Raw genomic sequence first — 21,805 nt, 5'->3', positions numbered from 1 at the left:
TATCACACAAAAGATTTGGCGGACCCCCTGTCGTAACTCTGAGGACCCCCTGTTGAAGACCTGCTGTTCTAAACAGTACTATTTTTGAAAAAGATTTTTTGAAAACTCTCCATGAATTCAAGGCTTCATATTGTGTGTGTAATTGATAGAAAATAAGTCAGGTTTTGGGTGAACTATCCTTTTTAAAAGTGCAGCAGCGGAGTCTTTCATCTTTCTAACAGGGGGGAAGGAAGTGTTGCCGAAGATTTTCACTTCCTCCTCATCCTCCTCTTCCTCCTAGTGGGACTGGGTTGGTCAGAGTGGTTCCTTCTCTCTCTCCCCCCGGTGGTCAGAGTAAAGTACAGCACAGTACTACTCACGCTACACAACTTAATGCGGCACAGAGAGAACCAATGACCACCGATGAAGACGCAGCACTCGGCCCCCCAACGATGAGACGGAACTTTGAAGAAAGGCTCATGGAGTCGTCATTCCCAGCATTTTCAGAAGGCCTCATCACCGATTCAAACTTGTGTGAACGTGTTCCGATAGGTCAGCCTTTGTAGTACAAATACCGCTGAATCTCCACACGTTTTGCCCATTTCACCTTTCAGGTTCATTTGAGGCCGATGCGCAACGCGTTAAAAAGGAGAATTCCGGCTCTTAGCGTTGTTTCTTACCTTTAGCCGATGTAATGATATCCTAGAACAAGTGGTACAGTAGAACATTTAGCCATTTAGCGCAAGGACCATCTTTCACGTTTTTAGCTGCGGTGGGACTGGGGATGGAGTTATGAAAATGTTCTACCACTCGTTCTCGTATATAATAACATCAGATAAAAGGTATGAAAAAGGCTAGTCCGGAATTCTCCTTAAATTGTGTGTGTTTGGGGAGGGGAGGGGGGGCACAAGGACACTCAAAGAGGATAGCATCCTTAGTGTTAGTACATTTCATAAATAAAGCCAAACGGTGGCCTTGTCACTGGAGACGACATGGGTTCTTCATTTGCTGGTCAAAGTTCATGGCTGGGAGAGGGTGGGGGAGGGGGGGGGGGGGTGAGATGTCAACAGTCAATGCAAGTCTCTCCTTCGTTCCATCTTTCCACACATCTCCCTTTCCCCTCAACTCCCCTCAACGCTTTCATGATAATATGACAAAATGTGTGTCTGTTGGAGGCACGGGGGGTGAATGAGCGGAGGCATCCATTCTAGTGTAGAGGGTAGAGAGAGGGGGGGGGGGGGGGAGGGAGGGGTCACCATATGTGGGATTCACAGTGAGTCATTTTAATGACGCCCACCCCTCCTCCCAGACGCCGGTAGTTCATTCCTCCGTAAAGCCTGCAGAAAGACACAGAGAAGAATGTGAATGTTTGACAACTTCATTATTTTAACAGTTTTATGTACTTGAACTTAATTTAACAACTAGATGGGACGAGCAGTAAAGTGCACACACACACACACTAAGAAAGGGAAATGGCGCTATAGTATCTAGAAGGGCATCACACAAATATAACAAATAAAGAAAGCTTGAACAGTTCAATGGCCACTGCCTCCAACTAATTGGACATTGTATTGATTTTGTAGCCTTTTTGTTTTCTTTTTTTTTACAAAGTTTTATCCCACGTCTTTTGTAACAAATGTTTTCACCCTGTGCCAATCGCCTAAGCTGTAATTCTGGGCGCTACTCTCCCTCTGCCAGCCTGGGGAGAGCCCCGAACTTGAGCTCATGCCTCCTTCAATGCATGAGGAGTGAGCAGCTTCTTATCACCTGACAGGGTGGGGAGGTTCCCCAGTAGGACGTAGCCTGTTGAAGGAACGCGTTATTCCAACCAGTTCCTCATCAGGCGCCCCGGCTGACCAGGGGGAGGCAGTATAGAGGCAGTACTACCGACTGCGCCACCGTGCCCCACCCCTTTTTGTCTTATTTATAGAGTTCCATACATACCTCCAGGTGTTGGCGTCCGGGTCGTATACTTCTATGGTTTTGAGATACGTGGTCCCGTCGAAACCTCCCACGGCCATCAGCTGACCGTTCACTACGGCTAGACCCACCTGGACGGACACACACACACACACACACACACACACACACACACACACACACAGCACATTGGCCTTCTTTCACCAACAAATCTGTGTTTAACCCATTGAGACCTGAAGCCGATTCTACATGTCTCCTAAATCCCAACAGTTTTCTGAAAAACCTATGTTTCTATATCAGTGGTGCTCAATCTTTTTCATGTCAAGGACCCCCAAAATTATATGTATTTGGCCGCAGACCCCAGTCAAAATATCTTGTTCCAGGGACCCCCAGAAGCAAAGATTTGAGTTAAAAATGTTCACTTTAAAAATATATATATTCAAAGATTTGCACACATTTTCACGATTTTTCAAAAATAGCAGATCTACAAGCTCGTAGCGCGGCACTCGGTGCCGCGCTATGAGCTTGTATATCTGCTATTTTTGAATAGCCCAAAGTAAAAAAAAAAAAGAATAATGCTTTTTAGCTAAAATCTAAAAATGACACAGTTCCAGGTCTTAATGGGTTAAGAACCTCAGCATCCCCATTCTGGGGAGGAACATTTCACCAAGAACAGCCGACCTAAAAGCTCACAACGTGTCGCGTTGTGAGCTTTTAGATCGGCTGTTTTTTGGCAAATAGATTTGGTGTGGATCGGGAAATACTGCGCACCGAGTACAGTGCGACTCAGGTCCGTTTGACTAAATAGAATAGACGGTTTAAGTGTTTTAAACCCTCCGTATGAACATGTTATGCCACATTTTGTAATTCATCAATATGTTCTAATCAAATTTGTTCTTAGTCAATGGAAAAAAAACTGTAGAATTGCCTCAGACCACACAGAAATCATATTAATAGTACACCGTGTGCTAAATACGTGCATCATTAGTAATTTGGCCATAATAACAATAACTTTATAATAACAGTGGGGTGACCTGAATGTTATGGGCACATACTGTACACTATGGGCACAATGCTCTTATCAGTGAGTCCCGGGTTTGCTTCCCAGCCGGCCAGAACATTTGCTTAAAGTCATTGCCTTACTATGTCTCTCTCAGCATTTCCTGTCTCTCTCCAATATCACTGACACGTGATTTGGGACCGCACTGGGGATTGGGGGAAACCACGCCCCCCCGGAGCCGATCTACAAGCTCACAATGCGTCGCGTCGCAAGGCATTGTGAGCTTGCAGATCGACTATTTTCAGAGCGCAACAACACGCAAGTGCAATAAAATGACTATAAAATGAAAGTACATAAAATGACTTGTCTTTTAGTTCTACTGGATCTGTTCTCCACTAGATCCCTCACTAACATTTTAGTCTAGATTTTATTTTTATCAACGAAATTGTCGATAAAAATAAACGTAGTTTTAGTCATCATAGCTTAGTTTTTATTTAGTTTTGGTCAGTGAAAAAAGGTAGTCGACCAACATTTTGTCATAGGTTAAAGGTATCATGACATTCATTTTCACTTTTTTTATTTTCAATGTTTTATTTGGGGTTTTATGACCTCAATTACACCCAAAAAACCTGAACACTGAACATTCAGTGGATTTTCTGTGGTCTGTGGTTTTCTGAATAATTAGGCTGAAAAGTAATCTGAGCTTGGCCCTTCGACAGTGAGGTCACAGTCGATTAATCCCGCCCACTCTCCTCCTCGCCCCTCCCCTCCCCTATCCTTTCCTTTGGGGGGGGGCGGAGCAGAAGCGATGATTGACAGGCAAAATCCCTCACCAGCGACACCCGCAGGCAAAGATTTCTTTTTTCATTGCAGTTGAAAAGGCTTTAGAAATGTGTGAGAAAAACACCTGCCATGGATCACTGGAATGGAATTTTCACTTAAAACTTTTTGTACACTTTTGAAGGACCAGGACAAAGACTTTGAATGTGGTGTAAAAGTGAATGTCATTAAACCTTTAAGTCGACGAAATCGACGCTGTTGTCGGAGGAGCAGAATATTTTTTTCCGGCCCGTGTCTTTCAGCAGACAGACTGGGCCAGAGCTCCATTGCCTGGGCCGTGACCCAAGTGGCCCCCCCAAAACAGACTCTTCGCTTCTGACGACGGCAGTACTACTCACCCCACTCCGCCTGGAGGTCATGGCCACTACGGGCGACCACTGGTTGGTCCTGGGGTTGTATCTCTCCGCGCTGCTCAGCTCCGTGGTGTCGTCCCGGCCCCCCACCGAGTAGATCATGTCCTGGTAGACGGCACAGCCCAGGTGCTTCCTCCTGGTGCCCATGGGGGACACCGTGTGCCAGCGGTTCTCTTGAGGGTTGTAGCGTTCCACTGGCACACGCACAGAGAGAGACAGAATAGAAAGATGAATTCAAACCGCACGCCTACAGGGGATACAGTGTGCCGGTAAGCAGTGGTGCACTGCGGTACCACAGTGTGTGTCACCTGTCGTGATGCACGGGCCGACCCGCAGGTCCCGCAGGCGGGTTATAGATTACGACGCAATTATGGCGGGGCGGGCGAAGCGGGTCAAACCCACAGAAGAAAAAACACTGGGCAAGACCTAGCCGGTTGAGTGTCTAAACCAGGGGTCTTCAACGTTTTCAGGCCAAGGACCCCCTAGCTGAGAGAGAGATGAAGCAGGGACCCCCTCTATATTGTATTGGAATTGTGTTACAGATTAAAAAAAGAAATTAAAACTTGGTCTGCTCTTTTTTTCCCTCTACACCTATACCTCTTTGCCAAAAATAGGCGATCTACAAGCTCACAACGCCTCGCGCTGCGAGGCGTTGTGAGCTTGTAGATCGGCTATTTTTGGCTAAAGTTCTCCTCAGAAATGGGATGCTATGCTATCATATCACACAAAGATTTGGCGGCCCCCCTGTAGTAGCTCTGAGGACCCCCTAGGGGTCCCGGACCCCCTGTTGAAGACCCCTGGTCTAAGAAGAAGAAGAACCGGAATTGGGCGGAAGTACCGCCTAAGGAAATGAACGTTGACGTTGAAAAAAATCCGTTTTACGTTCTCTGTGACTGAAACAAGTGTTGTGATTGGTCGAAAAAGGTCGCTTCCGGGGGAAATACGTGCGACGGAAGTCCTGCCCCCTATAGACACTCTCTGCATGAGGTCGTGACCAGGCTTTTCTCTAAGCAGATGTAGTGATGTGTCGTTCATGATCGACTCGTTCAAAAGAACTGGTTCATTTGCCGTGAACGAGCTCGTTCACTTTCTGAAACTCTTACGTTTGACGCACGACGTAAAAGAAACGCTCCCGCGATGGTGTTTTACACACATTATAAAACATACATTAACCACTAGTGTTGTCAAAAATATCGATATATCGATAAATATCGATAATTATAAAATAAAAACGGTTCAATATGAATTCCCCGTGGTATCGATCTATCGATACTCCGTTTGTTATAACGATACTCCGTTTGTACCTCTGCCGTTGGTGAAGAAAACACTTGCGCAACAGCGCCAGCCGGGGCCAGTAGTAAACACACACACACACACACACACACACGGCGCAGCCTGACTGGAACGCAATGCATGCAGGCTGCAGCCCCTCCCCTCTCCACTCTGTCTCTCTAGCCATGTGAGTGTGCTACTGTTGCTGAGCTGCTCTGGTGCGAGTATAAAGTTAATGGTGTACGAGTCGCTTTTCTATTCTTAAAATGGCATGTGCAGATGCAGATGCAGGACCTTCGCTGCCCGTTTTAATTGACAAAAAGAACGCCAGAAGTGTAGTTTGGAACTACTTCGGATTCGAACCCGATGCACACGGACAGCCAAAGGACACGAGCAAACCGAGGTGCAAGCGATGCAAACGCATTGTGCCGAGCAAGGGAGCCAACACGAGCAACCTTGCATCACACCTCCAGGACAAACACAAAGACCTATACAAGGAGTTCAGAGAGGTTTGTACCATAAATGAGTCATTAAAATCGGCCCGCGAGGCCAGTAAACGTGTTTGTTGTTGTTAGTGATAGCGATGATGGCTAAAGCTAACTGCAGTGCATATCCGTTCTAGAGAGAGGATACGGAAACGATTCTCAGTTTGCGTGTGTGTGGGTGGGGTAGTGGAATTGAACAGAAATAGTTTGAGTAGGCGTGCCTTAGACCGGATGCATTAGTTATCATATCAATAGAAACCCTCAAACCAATGCAGGAGTAGACTGGTAAAAAAGAAACGAACAACTTAGATGATGTTGTGTGAGTCTGACACACACTACTTTTGTATACTTTGGTTTATTTTAAGATTAATTGATAAGATACGTTATTATAAAGGCCATTGAAAGAGAATAACTTAAAGGGATATTTCACTTTCAAATAAAATAAACATTAAAAATAAATATTTTTAAAAAATGAAAAAAGTTATGGCAAAATCACGGCCCCCTCACACATTAGTAGGACACTCTAATGCGTGAGGGGGCCGTGATTTTTTCCATTACTTTTTTCATTTATTTTTAATATATTTTTTAAATGTTTATTTTATTTGAAAGTGAAATATCCCTTTAAATGCTGTAACCTGCTCCTGCTAAGCACAAATCTAATCATTTATTTTTTACCACCATAGTCAACTAACTGCTTCATCATGGTTTCTATTCATATCAACCAATGCTGTTGTGTGAGACACACACAACAGCATCTAAGTTATTCTATTTGAATCAGGCATTCAATATAAGTTATAACTTTGTTATCTTATCAAATTAATCTCCTAAGAAATAAATCAAAGAAAGTACATACACAAATAAAGTATTGTAGGTAAGCACAATAGCACATCACTACTTTAGTTTAATGTATACTTACTTTGTTTTTCATTCAAGATTAATTGATAAGAAGATAGATAATAGTATTAAATAGTTAGTTTTTTATAAAAGCCTGATTAAAAGCAAAAAACAGTTTTTATAAAACTTCTAAAGATAGATTGTTATATTTCTTTCAGCGCAAGAGAGATGCTGAGCTTCAATCTGAAACTCAACGTGCAGCCAGTCACTGTCCACTGGCACAGCCGAGTGTTGGAGAGACCTGGGATCGACAAAAAAAGTATGATGAAGACTCGCAAGAGGCCAAGAAGATCAACAGAGCTGTAGCGACTTACATTTGCATGGACCAGGTCCCTATTTACACTGTAGAGAAGCCTGGGTTCAAACAGCTTCTTCGGCAGTTAAACAATAAATATTCCCTTCCATCACGTAATTATTTCATGGACACTGAAATCCCAGCCCTGTACAATGAAATAAAAAATACTGTCACAGACAGTTTTGTGGGGAATCGCTTCTTCTCCTGCACCACTGACCTGTGGACCAGCAGGGCCAACTCCTGTTTCATGGCAGTAACTATACAGTTCATAACAGAGTCCTGGAAGATGAAGAGCTGGTGTCTGGGCTGTGCTGGGATGCACTCGGATCACACAGGGGACAGCTTGAAGGAGGCATTGGAGGAGATGGTACACGAAACATGGAAGCTGGACATGTCAGATATGGCCGGTATTACTACTGATAATGCCTCAAACAATAAGAAGGCATTTGCCTCCTTCACATGGGTTCCCTGTTTTGGCCACAACCTCCACCTTGCCGTGGGCAGGGGCCTGAATGTAGGCCGTGTGCCTGAAGTACTGTCGAGATTAAGAAAGACTATTTCTGCGTTCAGCAGGTCTCCAAAGATGTATCGAAACTTAAAGACAAAACAATTACCTCTGAACCTAAAAGAGCACAAATTGATCCACGATGAGCCCACACGCTGGGACTCAACATACCAAATGGTAAACAGATACTTAGAGCAGCAGCAAGCAGTCTGTGCCGTTCTAGCCGAGGACCGGAAGAAATGGCACCTCATGCCCAGAGACACGGACATTGTAGCTCTTCAGTATGTGCAGGAGGTATTGAGCCCCCTCAGTGGTTACACTGATGCACTTAGTGGTGAAAAACATACCACACTCTCCTCTGTCCTTCCCCTATGTTGGAAAATATTCAAAAATTTGACAGTTGAGGAAAGTGACAGCAACCTAAAACGTCAAATTAAAGAAGCTATTGGAGGGGATCTCAAACAAAGATATGAGAACCAGAGTCTGCAGCTACTACTGAACACAGCCACGTTTCTTGACCCAAGGTTCAAGGACAGTTTTGTTACTATGAAAGAAGAGGTAAAACAAAGTCTTGGCAATTCAGTAGAAACAGCACAACCTCCTCCAGAACCAGAAGCCCCACAGCCAGCAAAGAAAAAGAAAACGGATCTGAAGGGACTGCTATTCAGCATACAGGGGGAAAAAAAGAGTCAAAATGTCGAAGACGAGGAGGAAGCTGCTGTAGGACTCACAAAAGAGTTCATGATATATGACAGAATCTGTGAAGAAAAAACAAAGGACCCACTCGAATGGTGGGGAGAAAACGACAAATTGTTACCTCACCTTGCCCACTTTGCCAAAAAGTATTTGTGTATCTCTGCTTCAAGTGTAGCATCAGAGCGTGTATTTAGTACATCAGGGCTCATTGTCAGTCCAAGAAGGGCACGACTTACAGAGGAGCACATTGACATGTTGGTGTTCCTAGCAAAAAATCTGAGAGGGCCAGAGGAAGAAAAGAATAAGATGATAAACCTACCTAGCTAAGCTAGCTACAGAGAAGTTTTTGTACTTCTTAAGCAATAAGCAGTTGCACTGTTTCCCTTTTCCTTGTTTTTTTTTTTTCAATTTCAGTAAAATGTGTTTCTAGTGCTGCCAAGTGCCTTAACTACCTTTTGAATGTGTTTGAATTGTTTCACACAGTTGATCATTTGTTGTAGTAGTACAGTACTATTGCTCTTGACTGTTTTGTGCTGCCTTTATTTCTACTTGAAATGCCTGCCGTGCCTTTAAATGTGTCACTCAGGCTTATTATTTTTTTTATTTGAGCATTGTTACTGATTGCACCTCTTTTAATTGATTTGTTGTATTTGTACTAAGCACTAACTAGACTCAGACTGTCTAAAATGTGAAAATGCACTACCTCCTAGGGCTCCTAGTTCCTATGACCGTTTTGTGCTGCCTTTATTTTGACTTGAAATGCCTGCTTTTTAATGTGTGTCACAGGCTTATTTTTTATTTTTTTATTAATTTGGGCATTGTTACTGATTGCACCAGACTGTCTAAAATGTGAAAATGCACTACCTCCTAGTTCCTAGTTTTTCTTTAAATAAAAAGAAAACATTTTGCACTCTGAATTCCTGTGGTTGCGTGGTATCGAATATCGTATCGAATATCGTATCGAATATCGTATCGTATCGAATTGCATCGTACAATTCTTTTTGTATTGAATTGTATTGAATTGTATCGTATCGTATCGAATATTGATATTTTTCAAAATATCGATATCGAAGTTAGAAATCCAGTATCGTGACAACACTATTAACCACTTTAGCCCTATTTCATACATAGGCTATTTGAAAATAGCCGATCTACAGGCTCACAACGCGTCGCGATGCGACGCGTTGTGAGCTTGTAGATCGGCTATTTTCAAATATGTTAGTACTTTAAGTATATTTTGATGCCAATACTTTTGTACTTTTACTCGAGTACATTTTGAACACTAGAAAATAGCGCTACTGAACGAGAATGTGAACGAATCATTTGATCGAATCATTGCCGTGAACAAAATCGTTTGGGTTCACTGAAATGAACCTTTTTCCCCACCACTATAGCAGATGAGTGAAGGCCCGGGAACCAGGCTACTGTACACCAACCCAAAACCCCCTGTTCCAATAAGTGGCTTACCTGTGTTCAGCGGTGACGTCCCATCTGATCCCCCCACGGCGTAGAGGAAGCCCCCCAGGACAGCCACCGCGACCCCCAGTCTCCTGGTGCTCATCGAGGCCACGCGGGTCCACTTGTTCTCCTTGGGGTCGTACCTGGAAAAAAAACACACACACACACACACACACACACACACACACACACACACACACACACACACACACACACACACACACACACACACACACACACACACACACACACACACACACACACACACAAGACATGAGTACCACTAAATAAACACAAGACCAATTTCAATTGGTCTTGTGTTATACATATACATCTAGTTTTATACATTTGAAAACGTGTGAAATGGGACATTCTGCATAATGAGTACGTTCTACTTTTGGTACTTTAAGTACATTTTGATACCAATACTTTTGTACTTTTACTCAAGTAAATTTAGAATTCCGGAATTTTACTTTTACTTAACGGAGCATTTCTACATTGCAGTATTGATACTTTTACTTTGAAGTACTTTTTCCACCACTGCTAATAACTACAGTGATCTAATAACATAGGGATGATGTTAAGGTAGCCCCCCCTCCCCTCCCCTGAGACAGGCACGTATGTAAATACTGTGACCACACCCCAGCCTGAGTGTTGCTATGGTCACCTTTCCACAATGTTGAGACAGGAGACACCGTCCTGGCCCCCCACAGCATACAGGTAGCCCCCCAGGACGGCCACGCCCACACTGGTGCGACAGGTGCTGGTCGGGGCCACGTCGCTGCTCCACTGGTTGGTCTTGGGGTCGTATCTAAGACGGAACACAGACCAGAACAACAGTTTAATATGTGTCAACAAGTGTGGCAGAGCAGAGCAGACGGCTGCAGACGTAGAGCGATGAGAGAAAGCAAGGAGAGCAGATAAGAATACCTAGAGCCACTGGGAAACCATACTAGTAAGTGAACGGTTTTGCCTTTAATATGAAAAAATAGTGGGAATGATGGATCAACTAGAAAAAGTGCTCCTCGGAGCACAGGTCTCCGCCAGGTCAGGTACGTTATTGTGGCCTCCTGGTGGCGCTATAATAGGCCATTGGGAAAAGGGTGCCATTTATTCTTAGGTCTTTCACGGCAATCAGACACTGCATTCATGATTTGAGGCATTTTGTTCCAAAAATGTGTTTTGCTAAATTAGACCTGCTGGTGGCGCTATAACAGGCCAATGTGAAAAGGGTGGCATTTCTTCCTCGGCCTAGTGGGAATGTGCGTGTGAAAATTCACGGAAATCGCAAGCTGCGTGCATAGTTTGAGGCTTTTTGTTCACAACGGACCAATCCTGCAAACTTTGGAAGCCAACCATAGGCAATGAGGATGGAATATGGGAAATCGGACATATTTGTGTTGATCAGATGACTATAGAGATACTGTGTACCGATTTGCATGACGTTTGGATAAAATCTGTAAGAGTAATGTAAAAAAAGGGTTTTGCACAAATCGGCCTCCTGGTGGCGCTATAACAGGCCCATGTGAAAAAATTGGGGCAGAGGTTCTGAATTGGCATCCAAGGAGTGTGTGTGCACAGTTTCGGAGCGACCGGGCCAACGGTGCCAGAGATTAGCTGCTAACACACAGACAGGACACACAGACAGGACACACGGACGGACGGACGGACGGACGGACGGACAGGGGCGAAAACATACTCTCTCGCCATGCCTTTCGGCCTGGCGGAGACAATGACAACATTGCAAGTGTTCGCCTAGAGCAGAGGTAGTTCCGCGGACAAATACATTTTGGGGGGTCCTTGACATGAAAAAGTTTGAGAACCACTGATATTATAGCAACATAAGTTTCTTTTAAAAGCTGCTAAAATTTTAGCACACATTTTCACCCCCCCAAAAAAAGCAGATATACAAGCTCGTAGCACGGCACTCTACGAGCTTGTAGATCTGCTATTTTTGAATAGCCCAAAGTATAAGATAATGGTTATAGCTAAAAATCAAAAATGAGAGTATGCGTTTCCGGATTGAAGTCTGAGTTGATCTGCTGTGTGACCAATACAATTACAGACAGGAGGGGAAGGGAGGAAGAGAGAGAGAGAGAGGAGGTAAAGAAGGACAGAGGCTGAAAGGAAGTATATGAGAGTGAACCGATTCCTGACCTTTCCACAGAGTTGAGGTAGGAGGAGCCATCGTGACCTCCCACGGCATAGAGGAGGTCGTCCAGAACGCTGACGCCCACGCCGCAGCGCCGCTTGCTCATGGACGCCACCATGCGCCACTCGTTGGTCTGCGGGTCGTAGCGCTCAACGCTCGAGATGGCGTCGCCGCTGCACCAGCCACCGACTACAGGAGAGGGAGCAGTGCAGTGTTGATTACGTCGGCTAAAACTATGACGAAAAACGTTCGTCAACTACCTTTTTTCACCGACTCTGAAACTAAATAAAAACTAAGCTATGATGACTAAAACTAAGACTAAATATATTGACAATTTTGTCAACAAATAAAAACTAGACTAAAATGTTAGTGAGGGTTTAGTGGAGAAGAGATCCAGTAGAACTAAAAGACAAGTCATTCTATGTTTGATTGTGCTTGGGTGTTGCACTCTGAAAATAGCAGATCTACAAGCTCACAACGCGTCGCACCGCGACGCGTTGTGAGCTTGTCGATCGGCTATTTTCAGCATGCAACCAAATGTAAAATCAGCCATTACGACGCCATCAAGGCACCGCCAACATAATTTTAGTCGACTAAATCAACTGTAGATTTAGTCGACTATAATCTTATGATATTTAGTCGACTAAAACTAAAACATTTCAGATGACTAAAATATGACTAAAACTAAATGGAATTGTATTCAAAAATTCAACACTGGAGCAGTGGGAAGACAGAGGGATTAAGAATGAGTATACTAGATATTCCACTGAATAATGAGTATACTAGATATTCCACTGAATAATGAGTATACTAGATATTCCACTGAATAATGAGTATACTAGATATTCCACTGAATAATGAGTATACTAGATATTCCACTGAATAATGAGTATACTAGATATTCCACTGAATAATGAGTATACTAGATATTCCACTGAATAATGAGTATACTAGATATTCCACTGAATAATGAGTATACTAGATATTCCACTGAATAATGAGTATACTAGATATTCCACTGAATAATGAGTATACTAGATATTCCACTGAATAATGAGTATACTAGATATTCCACTGAATAATGAGTATACTTGATATTCCACTGAATAATGAGTATACTTGATATTCCACTGAATAATGAGTATACTAGATATTCCACTGAATAATGAGTATACTAGATATTCCACTGAATAATGAGTATACTAGATATTCCACTGAATAATGAGTATACTAGATATTCCACTGAATAATGAGTATACTAGATATTCCACTGAATAATGAGTATACTAGATATTCCACTGAATAATGAGTATACTAGATATTCCACTGAATAATGAGTATACTAGATATTCCACTGAATAATGAGTATACTAGATATTCCACTGAATAATGAGTATACTAGATATTCCACTGAATAATGAGTATACTTGATATTCCACTGAATAATGAGTATACTAGATATTCCACTGAATAAGATTATAAACTGGTGGACCCACTATGAAGAGAAGAGCAATAGAGAGACGATAAGAGAGTAGGGGGTGCTGCCGTTCAAACTACTGTACTTGGGACAACAAGAGAGCTTTCAATCACTGATTAATAGTTCCTTCTGTATATGCTCACGAGTCTCCATCATAGATATAAGACTTGTTTTAGTTTCTTTCTCTCATTGAAATGCATTGACCAGATGTCCCACTGTGGCCAGGTTTGGCGAAAAGAAACAGTCGCATGCAAACGTACGTGAACAATAAAAGCGTGTGAGGGACGCCAAGCGCACCCCAGGTAGGGCTGTCGCGATAATCGCATTAACCGCATACAGCGCTATTACAGCGCTATTTGAAACCGCAAGGGGGCAGACAAACCGCATCATCCCGCGCAGCGCGCCCAGGAGGTAATCCTGCCGCCTAATACTTACATCCGGGGTAGCAGCACCTGACACAGAAGCGCGCGACAGCGACACAAACATAAACAAGAAACAACATGGCAGGAGCAGCAGGTCTCGTTTCAAAGCGCAACGCAACATCGCCAGTTTGGAAACATTTTGGCTTTATTCCAAACGAAAATGGAGAGCCAGCCAACTTGGACCAGGCAGTGTGCAAACTATGCGGGAAGAAAGTGCCAGTTAAACATGGAAACGCATCTAATTTGAGGGCTCATCTTTCCTCTACTCATCCGTCTGTAGAAGCGGGTTTGCCAGCTGCAGCCCCGAAGAACAAAGCTCCTCAGGCCGGTGCCAGCCGACAGGTTGGGGTGGCTGAAGCATTTGCTCGTGTTACCAAATACAGCCGTGACAGTAAGAGGCATAAATGCCTTACAGCAGCGGTAACATCATTTCTTGTGGAGGAGATGGCTCCATTCAAAACGGTGGAGAAACCTGCTTTCAAATCCATGCTACAGAACTTCGACAAGCAGTACGAGTTGCCTGGGAGAACATATTTCTCTGACACTGCTGTTCCCAAAAGGTACAACACATTAAAGGCATCAATCAAAAGTGAGCTCCAGAATATCGATTACTTCTCCGCCACGACTGACATGTGGAGTAGTGTCAACATGACTCCATATATGAGTTTAACTGTGCATTATCTGACCAAGGAGTGGGCGCTACAGTCACGTTGCCTCGAAACCGTGTTTGTCCCTCAGAACCACACTGCTGAGAACCTTGCAGAGGCCCTGGAAAGAGCATTGGCTGATTGGTCTCTGGATGTAGATAAGCTGTCTTGCATCACAACGGACAACGGGGCGAATATCAAAGCAGCAATAAACGATAAGTTAAAATGGCCGTGGCTTAACTGCTTTGGACATAATTTACACTTGGCAGTCACAAACTCAATGGCAAAGAGCAAGGAGCGTACAGCCCGAGCAATGGGCCACTGTCGAAGCTTGGCCTCCGCGTTCTCCGTGAGCTGGTTGAAGAGAAGAGATCTGGCGAAAGCGCAGGACGACCTCAAAATAACCCAACACTGCCTGATACAGGTAAAGTCCACTAAATAAAGTGTTTGTTATTTAGGCAACAATTCATATTCACGTGACTATCACTGACAGTTATATATTCTAATTCCTTCATCTAATAAAAATATATATATTAAAAATAATGATGTAAAATGTAACTTAATGTTATTTAGTCTAATATTAATAACAATAATAATGCGCATTAAATATGTAAGCTAATTACCTTTATTATATTCTCTGCAGGATTGCGCTACAAGATGGGGCACGAAACAGAAGATGGTGGACAGAGTCTTGGAGCAAATGCCGGCTATCAAAAGGGTTTTAGATAACAAGAAAAACGAGCATCTAATTCCAACCAGGCAAGACATCTGTGTTCTGGAGTCTGTGAATGCGGCATTGAAACCTGTAGCGGAGTTTACGGACCTGCTGTCTGCTGAGCACTATGTTACTGTGTCATCAGTCAAACCTGTGCTGAATCTTCTGACTACAAAATATCTGGCACCAGCAGAGAATGACACCAACTTGACAAAGGACATTAAAAAAAAAAAGTGCGCCATTCTTGAGGAGAAGTACAAACCTGCTCCCTTACAAGTCCTTTTGTCAAAGGCCTGTCTTCTGGACCCTAGATATAGGGGCGATTATATCGATGATGTAGACGGAACAAAATACGCACTCCTTGACGAGATGCTGGATGTGACTGACAGGCGCGACGAGGGAGAGGAATCATCTGCGCAAGTGGTCGCCGAGGTGGAGCCAACACCACCTCCAGCTAAGAAAAAGAGGAGTCTTGGAGACATGCTGAAGTCACCAACGGCCGCTCCCGTGCTGATAGTTCCCAAGAGAATTCGAGCAGAAACCGAGCTCACACGTTACCTACAGGAGTATCCGCTTGACACCAACGGTGATCCTCTTCTCTGGTGGCGTGAGAACCAGGCTAGATATCCTCTGCTTGCTAAGATCGCACGCAAGTACATGGTCATTTGTGCTACGAGTACAGCATCTGAGAGAGTTTTCAGTACAGCTGGGAATGTCGTTACGCACCTACGTTCCTCTCTGAAGCCACATAAAGTGAATATGCTGGTGTTCCTTGCGCGCAACAAGGACGTGATGATCCAGGTCTGACTCTTATTAGTTTTAGCAAAAGAAGCCAATATTTCATGGCCTAGCCTGCCTGGCCGCCATAGCTATACTGCATAATTAAATGGCTTTTGTTCTGGACTTATATTTTCATTTCATTAAGTAGTTTTTGTTATTTGCAATTAAAAGATTGAGCCTATTAGCCTACAGGGCATTATATTGAATATTTTTGTGCTTTTCTGATCTTGTTTTATTTGTGCAAATATGCGCATTCTGATTTCATTAAGTCTAAGAGAGACAGATTATTAAATGCAGGTTGTTCAAATGCACTACAATATATTGTATTGTTTTTTTTGTTTTTTTGTAACAAATACTATAGGCTCCTTTTTTATTTAGACCAATATGTCTGTTCTTATTTGCACTTCTTTTTATATTACGGTGTACATTTGTTTTGCACTGTTTCAAACAGACTGTTTGAAAAAATACCTCATTCATAAGAAGTGTTGCACACTGCGCTGTTCGGCCATTGTTGGGCCTTGACTTTATTAGGCCTATTTTTGCACTTTAATAAATGGCCAAAACTGCATTCGTTTTGCTTTATGTTTTTTGGAGTGATGGTGGTGGTGACACTGACAAATAGAAGACTGGTGTGTTCCATTTTTATTTGCATTTTAAACATTTGGCCTACTGCATTCGTTTTACACTGACATTAAATGAATGAAGACTAATTAAACATTTAAATACAGCTAATTGTTTAAAAACCTTTTGGGTGAAATGGCAAAACAATCATGACTCATACAAATGAAAGAAGACCCTTCACAGCTAATAGAGAATTTTAAATGTTAAGAATCTGTTCAGAATTGAATGAGTATGGCTATAGTTAAATGTGAATCTCTTTCTGCTATAAATATGCATCCACCGTTCTGCGCGTCCGTTCTGTTAACAGAAAAAAAGAAAATCAAACCGCAGAAACCGCATGGGGTACAGAATTAACCGCCATAAAAAAAAATTACACCGCAGAAACCGCATTTTTGGTGCCGAATTAACCGAAATAAAAGAAAATGACACCGCAGAAACCGCCAAAATTGGACACACACACACACACACACACACACACACACACACACACACACACACACACACACACACACACACACACACACACACACACACACGCGATGAACAGCCATATCCCATGCAGTTGAAGCACAAGGGGGCGGTGCTGGCGGGCTATGTTAGTGCAGTGAGTGGCAGTTGGGGCAAACGCAGTCCCCACAACATCATTTACGATTCTGTGCCTATCGGTACATAACTCGGACGGCGCTTTAGTCGACTAGCAGACCATCGGCCGGTCGTCGCGGGCACTCGCGCCTGGAGGCGCTCGGGCGCGACTCCTCGGCCTCAAGGTCTGCTGAGTCGGCGCGCCTCCGTCATGGTCCAAAACTATACTTTATCGGCGAAAAAAAGAGTAGTCCGCGGTTGTTTGAAACAGTAATGTCCCAAGCAGGAGTCAAACCCAGACTCCCAGTGGTAGTGGATGGGGAGTCCAATGATTATCGAAGTGCGCCACTGAGGCTGGTGATTGTATTTCCTTGTTGCTATGTTATTCTTGTCGTCCTCGCATCAAAGCCTCGCCTCGCAGCCCCGCGCCTAAAACAAGCGCTCCACTTCCAATTTACCTGGAATGCCAATTTACCTGTGACATATATACATGTACACATGTAGTGTTATGTAATGGAAAAGTAATTAAACCCCTCTCTCTATTTTTTCTTAAAATTGCTAGCCATGGGTTGAGGAGCAACATGTGAAGACGTGTCCTCGCGTGCTGCTGATCAGGGAGGCCGTTTATGTGACTATTCTATGCACTACAACCCTCTGAGCAACTTTTTTTTCTTATTGAGAGACAAATCAACCTTACTCGTTGCATTCAGCCTATTTTCCTGCTTTATTATTATTATTTTTTTCTTATCGCTACTTTTCCCTAAAATCATGCCCCGAGGAGAGAGAGGGGGGAAGGGACGCGGCGGCGGCAACTCAACGGCTGCAGCGTCCCCCATGACATCCTCCTCGGATTCAGACGAAGCAGACTCCCAGGGCATGGCGGCAGTCCTTGCAGCCATAGCAAAATCTGAGAAAACTGTGCTGTCAAAGATGGCAAAGCTATCAACAGAACTATCCTCGCAAATTACTGCTCTCGCTACGGAGGTCAACAAAAAAATAGACGCAGTGAAGGAAGATGTATCCAAACACGACCGTTGTTTGGTTGACCTGGAGAACGCCATGAACACATACTCAGACAAAACAACGGTGCTGGAGAACCAGGTCACCGAGCTATCGGATGAAATAGCCAAACTCATCCGCCATCTTGACGACATCGAGAGCAGACAGCGCCGCGGAAATTGCCGCATCTACGGGGTAAAGGAAGGAACAGAGTCCGTGGGTGGATTGGGGCCCACTGTCGCCATAGCCGAGATACTGAAATGCTGTCTCGGTTTGGACTTCACCCCGACTTTGGACCGGGCACACAGAACCGGAACAACAAAAGTGGGGGATCATCGGCCCAGAGCTATCATCGTCAAATTCCACTACTTCCAAGAGAAGACCGGGGTCCTACAGAAGGCAGCACGGGCTGCACCCATCACCTACGACGGTCAAAGGATTAGCATCCACCAAGACTACACTGCAGCCGTAATGAAGAAAAGATCAGCCTTCAAAGAAGTGCGTTCTCTACTACACCGCTGCAAGGATACCAAATTTGGTCTGTTTTTCCCGGCAATATTAAGAATAACCATGCCATCTGGCGAGCAGAGAAAGTTTGAGGACCCCACCCAAGCTAAAGACTTCATCATAGCCAACCTGGACCCTCAACCGGAGAACGGATAGCCCGCTGACGGGGCAATGGCTCCGGGCTGGGCTGGCAGGCCTGGGATTCGACAACACTAACTCTCAATGCAAGTACTGTGACTAAAACATTTGTGTTAATATACTATTTGGGTACGTTATTATAGAACGCCAGCCCAGCTAACGGGGCTAAACTAGCCTGGAGCGGCTAACATAGCTATGCAGCTAAACAACAATCTCACGTCGCTAATCCTGTATAATGTCGTACTGAAAGCTGCTGGATTATAACATCTATCTAGTGCTCCACGACAAAATATGGGTGATGATTGGGATGTTATGATATATGATGCTGGGGAATGGGGATGCGGCTATTTATTATACGTTTTGATGCTTGAAGTCTACATCTCTTTTTCTTTTCTCTCTTTATTTTTATTATTTTCTTTGCTCTCTTTCTCACCATAGAACGTCTGCCCAGAAAACTCCGGGCTAAATAATTACGAGCGGCTGCGGTCGTTACCAAACAAAGGCACAACGCTAATTCTATAATGTTTCACATATAGCTGCCTTTGGGGGGGGGTGGGGGGTTCTATGGGGAAATATGAAGGATAAACACTTGGTTCTGATCCACGATGTGGACGATGTGTTTAATAACTTGTTTTTTTTTTACTTTTATTTTCTATCTCGGACGGCATTAAAGTCGCTAAACATCGTTAAAGGAATTACTGTTGTAGGTAAACCCCGGTGTAGCTTTCAAAATAAAAGATCACATGCATCGTAAAGCGAACAGCACTGTACTATAATGTAATTTCCGGGACAGCTTTCAAAATAAAAGATCACTAGTACCGTTAAGCGAACTATATTGGGATGTAATGTAACTTCCGGGGCAGCTTTCAAAATAAAAGATCACTAGCTTTGTTAAGCGAACTATACTGTGATGTAATGCAACTTCCGGGGCAGCCTTCAAAATAAAAGATTACTATTATTAAGCGAACCGTACTGTGTTGCAATGCAACTTCCGGAGTAGGTTTCAAAATAAAGGTTACCCAACGTCGTTATGTGATAGTGATATAATAGTGATCCAGTGTGATCCAGTCAAGACAATTCATTAATTAAATAAATAAGTTAAAGTTCATAAGTATACATTTAAAAGCAAATAAATCTTGCTGAAACCGTTTTGTGACATTAAAAGAATGTAAACAAGTGAAAGTGATTAAAAAGTTAAAAGGTGAACAGAGACAAAAGAGATCACTGAATCTGTTATCTACTAGTTTCTACTAGTTCACAGTTATGGTGTTGGTAATCGATTGGTCACGTCTGCAGGGGGAGCAGGGTTTCTGTGGGATTGTGGGCCTGTTGCTTCATTCTCAATGCTGCTGACAGAGAAGAAACACTGTGTCTGCATTCTTACTGAGATTTCCCCTGTTTCAGGTACAAAACGGGCATTTCTGCTCATGAATGTTTGAAAGTGTTATCATGATGTTTTGTTTATGGTTTGAGTAACTTTGTGACCGAATATTGAGTGTTTTAAAAGTATTAGTTTAATGGATTGGAGTATGCATTGATTCACTGCAGAATACAGCAGGTGGCCATGATTGCACAATAGAGCAGGTAGCCATGATACATGCAGTGTATAAGGTTGCTAATGTGTGTGTGGGTAACTTTCATGCATTAATGTTCATTCTCCAAGAGAATAAAGCACCAAGCAGTATTATAGAGTCAAGAGAAAATGATTGTTTGTGTTTACAGTGGTTTTGCACTGTAATATGATTTAAGTTCATGGTTATTGAAAAAGATGTATATTACCTCTATATTTACCTGACTGAGTCTAACCTGTGAAAAGAAGATAAATGTTATTATCTTTACCAGTGTACCTACCTGTGAAAAAGAAAAGTGTTAAGTTGAAAAAAGGAACATTATTGTGACTATGTAAATATTTCTGAACTAAATTGACAGTAAAGATTCTCAATGCTGCTGACAGAGAAGAAACACTGTGTCTGCATTCTTACTGAGATTTCCCCTGTTTCAGGGTATAACATATGGAGGCCCCAGTGAGATGAATGTGACGAGGGCCAGCTGTCCCAGATAGACGTCCCCGACCAACATTCAGCTCTTTTTTCATCAACAACCTACAACCAGGGTGGGCGATAGTGCGTGGTGGTTCAACAACTGCGTAGAGAGACTTGCATGCAATCTGAGGTCAACCACTGGTGCCAGGAAAGCTGCGTCTACTCTGCAAAGAGAAGGTTCATCACCACACTGACGTCCCCGGGTCCATAAACTGTATTCAGAAAAAAAAAAAGCTGCTGCACCACGCTGACGTCGGCTTGTCAGAGAGCTGTGTTGCCGACTCTGCAAGAAGGTGCTGCACCGCTCCAACGTCCGTGTGTCAAAGAACTGTTTGGCCGTTTCTACAAAGAGGTTCTGCACCACCTGGCTGTCCACGTGTCAAAGAACTGTGTTGCCTACTCTGTGGGGAGAAGATTCTGCACCACAGACATCGACGGGTCAACCAACTGTGTTGCCTATTGTGTGTAGAGAAGCTTCTGCATCACAGTGACACTCACAACTGTGTGGCCTATTCCACAAAGTAAAGGTACCTTATCGCACTAACATTCTCCACAGGTCAGAGACTGAGATGTCTGATTCAGACAAAGAAATGGATTCCTCAGCACGAGAGGATTTGAAACTAGAAATTGGTGGTGCTCTATACACATTGAAAAGAGATGCTTTGATTGAAGTTTGTGATTTTCTAATGATTGCTGGTTTAACACTTGAAGATGTAAAAGGGAAAAGTCGTTCTACTCTCATCTCCCGTGTCACAAGACACTTAGAGAGAGAAGAGTTACTTAAACTTGAGGACCAGGGTATGGCAGAGCTACTTAGACTGCAAGATAAAATTGCTGAGTTACAAGTTGTTCAAATAAGTGAACAAAAACAAAAAGCCTCTGATGAAAAAGAGGCAGGTTTGGTGGAAGAGCAGGTCGTTCAACCCTCAGAAACTGAGAGGTTGCAAAAAGAGGTAGAGACACTACAATTGGCAGTAGCATTATCACTACAGGAGAAATCAAACCAAACCAGTGGAGACAAAAATT

At 43.4% G+C, this 21,805-nt stretch overlaps 1 protein-coding gene across 1 annotated transcript; it reads right to left on the bottom strand.

Annotated features, from left to right (window-relative positions):
• Positions 1-482: 482 nt before the first annotated feature.
• LOC308081429 (uncharacterized protein) lies at positions 483-14,109 on the bottom strand (the record flags this gene model as incomplete). The annotated part of the gene is made up of 8 exons (XM_080457798.1): positions 483-1,316; positions 1,924-2,030; positions 4,078-4,286; positions 9,707-9,840; positions 10,365-10,508; positions 11,855-12,038; positions 13,762-13,778; positions 14,015-14,109. 8 exons carry the CDS (start codon positions 14,107-14,109, stop codon positions 1,232-1,234), a joined length of 975 nt encoding a protein of 324 aa, XP_080313924.1. The 3' UTR covers positions 483-1,231.
• Positions 14,110-21,805: the final 7,696 nt, after the last annotated feature.

Source organism: Gymnoscopelus braueri (assembly GCF_963280865.1).
Source record: "Gymnoscopelus braueri genome assembly, contig: SCAFFOLD_363, whole genome shotgun sequence".
NCBI classification, from domain to species: Eukaryota; Metazoa; Chordata; class Actinopteri; order Myctophiformes; family Myctophidae; genus Gymnoscopelus; species Gymnoscopelus braueri.
The sequence above is the reverse complement of the archived record's forward strand: the minus strand, read 5'-3'. Positions and strand labels throughout refer to the sequence as shown.